This window comes from Diabrotica virgifera, chromosome 7 (assembly GCF_917563875.1).
Source record: "Diabrotica virgifera virgifera chromosome 7, PGI_DIABVI_V3a".
NCBI classification, from domain to species: Eukaryota; Metazoa; Arthropoda; class Insecta; order Coleoptera; family Chrysomelidae; genus Diabrotica; species Diabrotica virgifera.
Window position 1 is genome coordinate 223,078,590 of NC_065449.1, and position 12,326 is coordinate 223,090,915.

Consider the following 12,326-nt stretch of genomic DNA (forward strand, 5'->3'; position numbering starts at 1 on the left):
ATAATGAAAATATTTCAGAAAACAATATAACTGTGTTAATAAATGAACACTTTGGTAGATTGTAAATATATTTATTAATAAAAACAAAATGAATGTATTGAACTTTTTATTTATTTTAGTTTATCCCATTTTTTTATAGACCTGGATAACATGTGCCAAAAAAAGTTGATTAATAGCAAGCTGAAAATTTGTTAATAGCTTAACAGTGTCTGTCGGACAAACTTTGATGTATGAGAACACTGCAGTGGGGGGAGTTTTAATTGTGGAGCAGGTTAAAAATTTGGAACATAAAACTACGAAAACGTTCCACGTATTTTGTTGGACAGAACTTCCAATTGATTTGTTACCATTCATTAAACTCTGATGCAAAAATCAGACTGGTGTTTATCACCAACTGGGCATTTTAATGAGTGGAACACGAAGAACATTCAAATTACAGGAATCATGTTGGTTAGTAATAGCAGTCTGATTTTTGCATGAGAGTTTAATGAAAGGAAACAAATCAATTGGATGTTCTGTCCGACAAAATACAAGGGACGTTTTCGTAATCTGATTTTCCAAATTTTTAAACTGTTCCCCATTAAAACTTCCATTGTTTCCATTCATCAATGTTTGTCCGACTAGACACCGTTAAGCTATTAACAAATTTTCATCTTGCTATTAATCAACTTTTTTTGGTGTACAGGTTTCAGGCCTATTAGGTAGTTTTATTTTTAAATCCAATAATTTTATTTTTTTATATTCTGCCTCCTCCCTTTCTATCCTTTTTCTCCTTCTGTTCTGCAAATATGCAATGCAAATGAACATTAGCTTGTCTGTACATGATACTCAATTATTTGGATAATTTAAATGATTTTTAACAAATAAAATATTGTACCGACCTTTCCTTTATTCTTCACATTTATTTATTATATTTCTATAACTTTCTATCTTTTGTAACAAAAGAAGTTCCTCCTCTTTGCTAAAGTTTGAAAAAGTAATTTTTTGTTATCTCGTTATATGTCCATTTTTTTAGATTTCACTTTTTATTGATGAGTAAGTAATAGTAGGTGTATATAATTATTAAATAATAGTAATACCTATAAAATAATAAAATTAAAAAGTAAGTATTAGGTGATTAAAAAGAAAAGTAGAGTAATAATAAATATATAGAAATAGTAATACCAACTAATAATAATTAAGTAATAATAAGTAACTTTTTGTAGTAAAAACAAAAATTATAAGAGTAGTATCCGAGAGTCCGAGAGTAGGTATCCTACATACAAAACGTTACAAAATGGCAAAATGTTAAAATGTATGACATTCAAATGTCATTATTTCCATTTTAGTTCAAATATAACATAATTCAGTTTAACCAACAGTATAAAATTTCATTAAAACAGACTTTACTAAAAGCATCCTTTAAATCGAATTATGAAATCAAAATCGTTAACAGCCGCTTTAAAGTCCACTTTAACATAAAGCCTCCTTTTACTAAAGTCCACTTTTTCGAATGATTATGAAATCGGCTGTTTGAGACAAAATATACTGATGTCTTACAGGTACCAGTCATATTAAGTCTAAAAAATTCTAAGTCTTAAAAGGTGCTGTGAGTTAGGGAGGGAAATTGCTATATTTTTAGATATGAAAAATGCGACAAAGTTTATAAGTTTTCAACGCAAAATGAAACTCAAACTATTCAAAACTATTCATTGATCCCATAAAAAAAAATGAATTAGTTAAATTATTTCCCTTATTAAAATCATTAAATAATGTACCAGAAAATAAGTTTAAAATTTATAAAGAAAAGCTTTGTAATTTGTTGACAGAATTTGAAAATAGTTTCAAAGATTTTGAAGATATATCATTTTCCTTATCACTTCTAAGAAATCAGTTTTCAGTTCAAATTGATTCCGTGCCAGTCTACATTCAACTAGAAATAATTATAGATTATGTGTATATTTTTGCAATATTTTTGCAATTTCGCATGAAGTGGTGATGACTTATTAGAAGCGACAATTAGAATAAATACTACAAAATTTCCACCCCAAATAAAAAGAATCCTAGATGACGACATAAAACTAAACTAAAACTTTATAAAAGCCATTAAGAGCGTACGCGTGAAATTTCAGACCAATGCAGCACGATACGGGTGCCACCACGGCACCTGTGTCGTGTTATTTTATTGTAAATCGGTACTAGCAGTCGGATTTGTTTTAGTTCATTCAGATAAAGTCATATATACGCTCTCAGATGATAGCGTAGGAGCTTGAAACCGGGTAGGGTGTTAATGACACTCTCTGATTGAATTGAAATATAAGACGTTTGTAGTTTTCGTTTTACAACAAAACTATTATTTATGAAAGTACATAACTTCAAGAATACTGTCTAGAAATTTCAGTTTGATCAGAGTAAAATTACCGGAAATACAGCATTCTTAATATCCCCACCTTCGACTCTCTTTGCAGCAGCTTGAGCGCAGTGAAAAACATTCAACAGTTGTTCCCTTCTCTTTTGTAAATTATTTCGCGATTCAAAAACATTTTCCGGTGTGCATTACTTTACAATTTGACGAACAAAAAACTTCCAGTTTTTCTCAAAAATGCTTTTTTAACCGGTTTTATTAAACCACCAATTCAACTAAAAATCTAACTGAAAAGCTTCTTGATAGATCCACCTACAATTTATTATATATTTTCTTTAGACATTTCGTGAGGTAACGCTGTCGAGATAGTTTTTGTTTTATGCTTATTTTTTGTTTAACTATAATAAATATGTTGATTTGCACACTTTTTTACAAAAAATTTTGTTATTTTGGAGTGATATCAAAAGCTCAAGAATCGTCATAAAAAACACCAAAAATAAAATTCACAAAAATATGCTTAAAATGTTGATTTCAAACCATAGCCCCTCCCTAAACAAAATTAATAAAAAGTTGAAAACTCGAACATGTTAAGGTAACAAATACTGCGGCCCTCGGTAATAGACCAAAAACATTTTGTGGCCCTTACTAAAAAAAGTTTGCCCACCCCTGGTTTAAAGAGTTGATCGCCAACATTCGTTAGAAGACGGCACAAGAAGAAGAAGATTCAATTTTTTGTTTTGAGCCTTGCTAGACATGAATTTAACACTTTGACCGCCATGTTAATCATATACTTCATACAATCATTGTGTAGGAGCACGTTAAAAAGAAAACTGAACAGTTGAAGATAAAATACAAAAATATGTATTGGCTAATAGGTAAGTACTCTCAACTTTCCATCCAGAACAAAGTACTAATTTACCAACAGATATTGAAACCGGTGTGGACCTATGGCCTACAATTATGGGGCTGTACCAAAAAAAGCAATTACCGAAATTTAAAAACGCTCCAGAACTGAATATTAAGGAATATTTTATGTGCTCCTTGGTATGTTCGGAATGACGATTTGCGTAGAGATCTTAAAATCGATTCTATTCCAAATGAAATTAAGAAAGTCGCCAGGAGAGATGAAGAGAGGCTCCATAAGCATCCCAACCATGAAGCACTTCAGCTTCTTGTCGACGAACCCCAGGTGCGAAGGCTCAAGAGGACTAAACCGTTCGAACTCGTGTAATATGTGAAGTTGTGCCGGGCTTAGTTAGTGTTGTGCATTGTATTGTAGCCACAACAAAGATGTAAGCAATTAGTGAAAAGCAGAGTCAGTGCTATGCTGTGTAGCCAAAACAAAGAAGTGGGCATTTCATGTAAAAAAAGCTAGGATGGACCAGGTGACATCTAGTTTACAAACATTTTTGGGGAAATTAGGTTAAAGACAAAATACTGATTAATCTTGTAGATTAGGTGTATTTATATTGTTTAAATAAAAAAAAATATACGATTCTGACAGGTAATATAGAAATTCTTAAAGAAAAATAAAGAAGTGTTATAAGTTTTATCTTACAGTGAAGCATAAGATTCTCTTTTACGAACTGGAAGCATGAACGTTATTGGCCAGCTCCATTAACAAACTTACCCTTTGAAATGTGTGCCTGCGCTGAATGCTTACGGCTTAGAATATCGTGGATGGACAGAGTCAGAAATGAGGAAGTATTAGTATCTTTCGCGGTAACGATTCCGTACTTGTCCAGGACAACTTCGCATGCGCACTTTAAAAATCGCATGCGCACTTTAAAAAAGAAAACGCTCTTTTTAAAGTGCGCATGCGAAGTTGTCCTGGACAAGTACGGAATCGTTACCGCGAACGATACTATTAAAAATAGCAGGCACAGGCGCGGATACAGAGGGGGGGTCAACGGGTCCATGGACCCCCCTATTGTATTTAGTCTATAAGTATTTTTTTATTATTTATTATTTTTTTCTCTCCACCAGAGCTCAATTCTTTTAATACCGTAGGTATCTGAGATGACTGAATTTTATCCTTAGAGTAAGCGTGAGTCGTATGGCTAAATCTGGGCAATAAAATATTTGCAGTACGTCTGATCCCCCTATTAAGATTTTCTAGATCCGCGCCTGAGCAGGCATCCAGGATAGGGAACTTATATCTGGCAGTTTTGGTTTTTCTCTGTGCTAGTTATTGTATTTATTAATAATTTTTAATTATTTTCCTGGAACAAATATAATTCAAAAATTAAACAAAATAAATCTTGGATATCATAAAAATTTTTATTTAGTTAACAAATTATGAGATACAATATTAGTAAGTTGCAGAGGTAGTAATAATAATAGGAAATGAAGCATTTTGGCTCGCAATTTTTTGGTCCAGCATGGATTTACTTGAAATTTTCACAGAAGGTAGGGAATAGTCCAAGGATCATTTTCTATATCATGCTGCTGTACGCTAAAACCTTGGGGGTGGTTGCCACCCCATCTCGGGGGCGGGAATTTTTTATTACATTTTAACCATGTAAATCGATGTAAACAGTGATTCTAAAAAAAAATGTTTTTTGAATTTTCTTCGTAAAACTAATATTTTTCGAGTTATTCGCGCTTGAAAGTAACAGTTTTTCGATGAAAAAATCGACTTTTTTAGAGGGTTTTTTGAGAATGCCTCGAAAAATATGCATTAAATAAAAAAACTGTAGATATCAAAATTGTATCTTTTGGTAACACAAACTAAATTCTTTTTCTCTAATATCTTTAAGACCAATAAAAACCGAGATACGGCATGTTAAAAGTTAGCTTTTTTCGTCAAATGCATAATTTGAAACATTCAAAGTAAAATAACGAAAAAACTTTGCATTTTTAGAAGAAAACTTAAATAATCTTTTTTCAAGCATACAGCTAGGTCTCTCAAAAAATAATAATAAAAAGTTTCTAGCCTGAAAATCAAGCGACTTATGATCAAAAAAATGTCGGTACCTGCTTTTCTCTATGAAAAAATCAGTAAAAACAACCCCCTAACTACCCTCCTAATTAAAAATTGGTCTTCACCTTTCTGTAGTTTATTTTATATTTATATTATCAATACACCCAAGAAGTTTTACCTATTTAAAAGGCCTAATTTTAGAAAAATTGGAGATTAAAGAAAGATTAATTTTTTGGAATTTCCCATTTTTCACCTTTTACTTCAAAATATCTCCGAAAATACTGGAGATACGAAAAAAATGATAGACTACTAAATTGTAGCTTTTTTAATAACTCAAATTCCCTTGTAGGTAGATTTTCATTACGGTAAACAGTTAGCGAGATATAGCTGTTTAAAATTTCTATTTACGAGCAAACACCCCCTTATTCGAGCCCTTTAAACCCACCCTAATTAAAAACTAAGGGATCTTACGGAATTTAGTTTACACAGTCTTATAACTCTTTAAAAATCCTACAAAGTCATTTTTGAAAAAAAAATTTATCGCCAAAAATGAAGGAGCTATGTTTATAAAACAAATTTTTTTTTTCGAAAAATTCGGATAGTCCGCTTATGGATAATTTTCAATGTATGTATAATACCACAGAACTGGTTCGTATACTGGCAGATGACTAAAAACTATTTGTATTTGTATTTGTACATATTTGTAAATTCGTATTTTTGTGTAAATAAATCTTTTTGTAATTCTTTAATTCTACTTTTTTCTGTATAGATCTATTAAAATATCTACTTATAAAAACTGTAATGTTATTAAGGGTGGATTTTAAGGGTTGAAATATTATGATATTATATCCTAAAGTATAAAACAATCATTATTTTAACCAATCAAAACCAAATTTTACCTATATTAAAGTTTACAATGTTTTTATATAATTTTTTACAATAAGGGGTAGTTTACACCCCTAAAAATAATCAACGCCCTTAAGCATGATATAGAATATGAAGTATAGGGTGAGATGATCTTAAGCCCAAATTTTTATGTAAATCGGTGCAAGCCAAAATTATTCTTTTAGGATAAGTATATTTTTTATATATAGCTCCTACAAGGGTGGTTTTAAGGGTTGAAATATTATGATAGTGTATCTTAAAGCATAAAACAATCATTATGTAGCTAATAGGAACCAAATGTTGACAATATTAAAGTTTAAAATGTTATTTTATATACAATTTTTTACAATTTAGGGGTAGTTTGCAATTTAGTTTACAATTAGGGGTAGTTTGCACCCTTAAAAAACCAAAAGCGTACAACGGCTCAATATAGAAAATGAACTAGAGGGTGTAATGAGCCTAATCCCAAGTTTTTGTACAAATCGATGCTGGACTAAAAAATTGCGAGGTTTTGCCATTTTTTCAGGTTCATTTCCTCGACTATAAACATAATTATTTATTTTATTTATTCTGCAACTGGACGTATCATCATTTTTGAACCAGCTAAATTATAATCAAGTTCTCTAAATCCTTTCCAGTTCAGTCCGTGGAATTTGTAGGCATCGGGAAGAGGTTTGTTCATATGTTTTCCATTGAGATTGCTGTAGATGCAATTATTGTACCACCACGCACCCTCTACAATTAAAAATTAAATTAACAAGTAACATTTAAACCGCCTACACACACTCTAACAAAAGCACCTTATTGTCGGGGCTGACAGCGTTGCGTCTGACTGTTGGAAAGTGTGTAGGCTTGTCGCACGACAAAAATGAGTAATTCTGACAGTCAGTCTGACTGATGTTGTTGAGTGGTCTTGCTATTCCATTATCCTGACCAAGTCGTGTCAGAACGTGTGTAGAGTTGTTGGTCTGATTTCTGACTCTAAGCGCTGTTTCACATTATAAGAATTTAAACGTGCGAGGGTTAGAACGCGCCACAACATTCCAATGGTGGCGCATGTAATCATATGGAGCCTTTCTCACTAGACGGTGTTGGAACCTTCGGTGAAGTTGCCGTGTTTATGTCGTCCCTCGCTTACAACAACAGACGGCAGCCGTGCCGTCTTTACGCACCCAGTAACATAGGGGACTTAATGCAGCCTTTCATATGATACTGTCGTTCAGTCGCACGAAGATAGTTTCTTTGGTTGTTTGGTACATTATTATCATTTACACTTTGAGGCTGTTTAAAGTAGGTGCATATATTTTATATTATGATGTCTCAGATTGATAGTGAAATTTTAATAACATTAATTAAAGCGAGACCTGTTCATTGTGACAAAACAATAGAAATATATAAAGATAGAAACTTGACGACAAATGCTTGGAATTTTGTATGCCGTGCACTTAAAAGTACACGAATTAATTAATTTGACGAATTAGGTGATAAAGAAAAAAAAACACATTTTATAAGTACAGCAAAATTAATTATATGTTACTGATTACAACAGTAATCAAAACATTATAATAAACTTTATTTTATATAGTTGCAATTAACGTTGAGTATAGAGGGTGTTCCATCAATATGTGTGAATATAAAAATATATTAATCATATCTTTTTCGTGTTAATAGGATGAACCCAATGAATTCGGTTCCTCTTATTTCTCTTTCTTCGACGATAAAGTAAACACAACGCTATAATTTGATTTCGCTCCATATAAAATATACCTTTTATTCTACGAAATTATAGTTACTTTTATAGAGTAAACAACTCGGTGAAAACTGGAGTAGTGCGACGGTCACGTTTTGTGTGAAAATGTCTAAAAACAACATTTAAAACGAGGGGAACAACATTTAAAAATGTATGGATGACAGTGGGTCTTTTAAATTCTGTAAATAAAAATCATAGATCATAATGTTGTTCTGAAGCTGTTTCCTTGTGAGATTTTTTTTAATAAACTAGTCTAAATGGGAAATAAGCCAAAATTTAATTAAAAAAATAATTTGTTAACGTTTCGACTCCCAAATCGGATGTCGAAACATTAATAAACTCATTTTTTTAGTTCAATTGTGGCTTATTTCCCATTAAGAATGGTTTATTACATAGACTGTATGAGCTAATTAGATGGGCTAATCTAAGATCCCACAAATAACTTAGTAGAACAACGATCATAAAAACAAATTAAGGCTTTTAATTAAAAACATAAGAAATAATAACTGACAAAATAGAAATTGCAAATGAATTAAATACGCATTACAGTACATTAAGACAAAAGTATGGACAAAAAATACCCATTTGTAATGATACATCGTAATGATACATATCCGACATCTTATCTTGTACCTACCTCACCCACAAAGTGTAAGTAAAAATAATATACCAAACAACACAGCAAAATATCTTCGTGCGACTCAATTCTTATTGTGTGAAAAGGACAATTGCGACAAAACTACGGCACGAGAAATCCCTTGCACGTTAAAAATTCTTATAATGTGAAACAGCACTAACATGAAAGAATAATTGTTAATAATCTATACGGATTTCTTTTGTAAAGCGATGGACACAAATTACGTGTTAACTGTGCTAAGGTCTATAATATAGAGTACTCAATTTATACCTGGTGCTGTATATTTTAACATGTTGCACTTCTTAACTCCAATTATGACGTTAGAAATTTAAAAATAGGGCTCATAGACATTAGGTTTAGAAAAAATGTAAGTAAAATGATAGCTTTACATTATATAACATTTACCATAAATTCGTATTACGTTGTTTATTTCGTTTTTTCCGTATTGGTTAATGTCGTACTTTTGTTAAAGGCGGGTTCTCACTTGTCAGTGTCGCTGACGCAGTCTAACTGATTCAGTGATACTGAACAAATAATGAACATGAGAACACATTTTCATTTTAAATCAACAGTATATTGATACTTTCAGTTAAAGTGAAAACCAGGTCTACTTTTTATTATTTTTGACTCATCATGATCACATAATGAATAGAAACTGAAGAGTGAGAACATGAATTTTCGTGATTTGTTCAGTGTGGAAAGTCTTGAGAGCAATTTTGGAGACTTTTTTTTGCATAATCTCTTGAAATTTGTCTTTGTTTTTAAGTGGTTTGTATATGAGTCACAATCTTCCAAAGCTAATTCTTTCAATATAGCTTCACTACCACCCCATACATTTCTGCGAAATATCCAGGACCTGTCGACCTGACCCAATCATCTACGACGCTTTCTTTTCTTTTGATTCACTAGAATATTCTGTAATTCATTTACTAATTATTGTAAACATACTTTGCGAACAGGTGGTCTCAATTTTTTTAAACCATTTTCATTACCACGATATAAAATGTTTGGACGAACTGCGTACTGAATGGAGCAAAACATGAATCGTGTGAATGCAGCGTCGCTTTTTATTTTTCATTATCAATGAATCACTCAGACTCCGTCAGCGAAACTGACAAGTGAGAACCCGCCTTTAGACGTGTGTAGGTAGAGCCTACCCCGACAAAAATGGTCGGAAAATTTTGTCGTGTCAGGAATTCAGGTTGTCAGGTTGTCAGGTTGTCAGGGCGTGTGTAGACGGTTTTTAGGGGAGTGCAATTAGAACGAAAACATGAATTGTTTCGGAAAAATTTAAACAAGCTTATATTTTTATAAAACGTAATAGTACATTATATACCGCGGGACTGAAGTAGTACATTTAATCCTGAAGGTAAAGTTTATGGCCCGACCGCAGGGAGGGCCATAATTTACCTGAAGGATTAAATGTACTTCAGTCGCAAGGTATATACGATACTTTTCGTACTCCGGTATGATTTTATTAATTATTTCAATAATTTCAATCAGTTTTTTCTCTCTTCAACTCATTTAATAAACTGTCTTTAAAATAAGTTACCATAGTAACATTGCGTTGTGACAGTTATAATTTAGAAACATTGTCATTACTAGTGTCATTGTAAAGAAACATTGTTATTGATAATTATTGGTATCATGAGTGAAGAAGGTGTATCTGATATTGATAAAAGAGCAGCCGAAGTAGGTGAAGAATTGTTACCACCGAAATCTAGAAAACTATACGAGCAGCAGTACGATGCCTTTAAAAAGTGGTGCCGCTTAAAAAATGTGAGACAACCTACTGAAAATGCGCTGTTAGTCTACTTCGATGATAAATCAAAAGCGGTTTGTGCCTCAACTCTCTGGGCACATTACTCAATGCTGAAATCGGTTATTAACATTAGAGAAGATATTGATATAAGTAAATTTCCAAAATTATTAGCTTTTTTGAAGAGAAGAAATGAGGGATTTAAGCCAAAGAAGTCAAGAATTCTCACGTCTGAGCAGGTAGATCATTTCTTACGGGAGGCTCCGGATGATAAATATTTAATGCTTAAGGTAAATTTGGAAATTTGTTTATATTCAGAAATTTTAAGAAATCAATTTTTTTGTAGGTTGCACTTATTTTGGGCGTTGCGGGAGCTTGTCGTGGAAAAGAGTTGGTTGATTTAGAAATCGACGATGTGAGAGATTTGGGCGATTCCTTCCTAATTGCGATTAGAAACACCAAAAATAAAATTGACCGAAATTTTGTGATCAAAAATTCAGAAAACAGTGCCATCATTAATTTGAATATTAACGTTAATTACCATTCTAATTAATTATATTTTTCAATAAAATATCCCTTAAATTCGTTTGTTTGTGATTTAATCGTTCCGGGAGTTTCGTCAATATTTAATCCCGGAGGGATTAAATGTGACACTTTAGTACCTGTCACAAGGGAGTGAAGTTGTCACTTTAGGCCCGGAAGTACGAAAAATTCGTTATTCGCTTTTAACTCGTTTTCGTTTCGTTTTTTAAATACTAATCATTCTAAGCCAGTCAAACTTCTAGAATCTCTTATTAATACATAGCTAAAAAAGAATGAATAAGGCCAATGACTAAAAACACCGCCAACTTACAATATTATGCTTAATATTGGATTTCTCTTTTTTTTTTCAAAAAAATATATTGATATTTTAACCGTAACTTTTTTATTTTTTACCTTAGAAAGTTTGGTAAAAAAGAATTTTGTAGGTTTTCAGTAGATCTATAACCTATTAATATTAATTATTTTTAAACTCCTTAGTCGCAAAAAAAGTTGACTTTGAAAGGGTTGGTAAAGGTGGTTTTTGCATGTTATTACAAGTTTTAATTGTCAATAACTCACTCAATTTTTGCAGTAAAAAATTTTTTCAAACCAGGTTCTTGGAAATTATATAGCCAACAATTTCATATTTTAACATTTTTTCGTATCTCTGATGCTAATCTTTCTATTCTGAACAAAGTGCCATTTTCTTCTAAATTACAAAAATTCGTTATTCGCTTTTAACTCCATTTTTTTAACTAATTATTCTAAGCCGCTCAAACTTTTAGAACCTATTAATAATACATAAATAAAGAAGACCAAATAAGGTCAATGACTAATTTTAACAGGTTGACTGCCACAAAAAAATGTTTAAAGAATTCCATAGTGCCAAGTTAAAAAAAAATGAATTTGGCAACCAACTGAAATACTTCCATTACTAATGTTTCATCAATTTTATTTATTAGTCCTAATTTTTGAAAAAATATGTCAGCGGTCGAATACGACCGCCGGGGCGTAGCCGACATACTTATTTCCGTGGTGCCAAACGGTCGTTCAGGCGGTCGTTCTGTTCTGTTCGAAATCGATGCAAATTCATACTTTGGTGAAAAATCCATACGATAAAATGAAAAAATACAGTAAAGGTTGTTATAAAGAGAACATTCGGGGAAATATAACAAAAAATCGGGTCAAAAAAGTAATAACTTACTGTGGCACTTTGTGAAGGTCAACCACACCATTTTTAGATTTTTTCAACAAATATTTCAAATAATAACTGATAATTTTTAATTTCTTTCATGTTCTTATTTAACTTTTGTATGTTGTTTAGTTTGGAATAATTAATATTCTTTACATTTTTGTATTATTTAGTCAAAATAAAGACATGTCAAAATTTCGATATCGTTTCAGTCTCCCCTATTCTGCCAAAGTGAAAACTGATATGTATACATATACCACAACTGTATGCCACAGAGCGGTCGAATACTGCAATAAATCCGCTTCTCCACACGA

General features: G+C 31.8%; 1 protein-coding gene across 1 annotated transcript in view; it reads right to left on the reverse strand.

Moving 5' to 3' along the window:
- Positions 1 to 4,603: 4,603 nt before the first annotated feature.
- LOC114324256 (microfibril-associated glycoprotein 4-like) overlaps positions 4,604 to 12,326 on the reverse strand; it is a 42,991-nt gene continuing 35,268 nt past the window's right edge. The window contains exon 6 of the mRNA XM_028272053.2: positions 4,604 to 6,887. Coding sequence (XP_028127854.2) covers positions 6,718 to 6,887 — 170 coding nt within the window. The 3' untranslated portion in view covers positions 4,604 to 6,717. The remainder of the gene's footprint in view (positions 6,888 to 12,326) is intronic.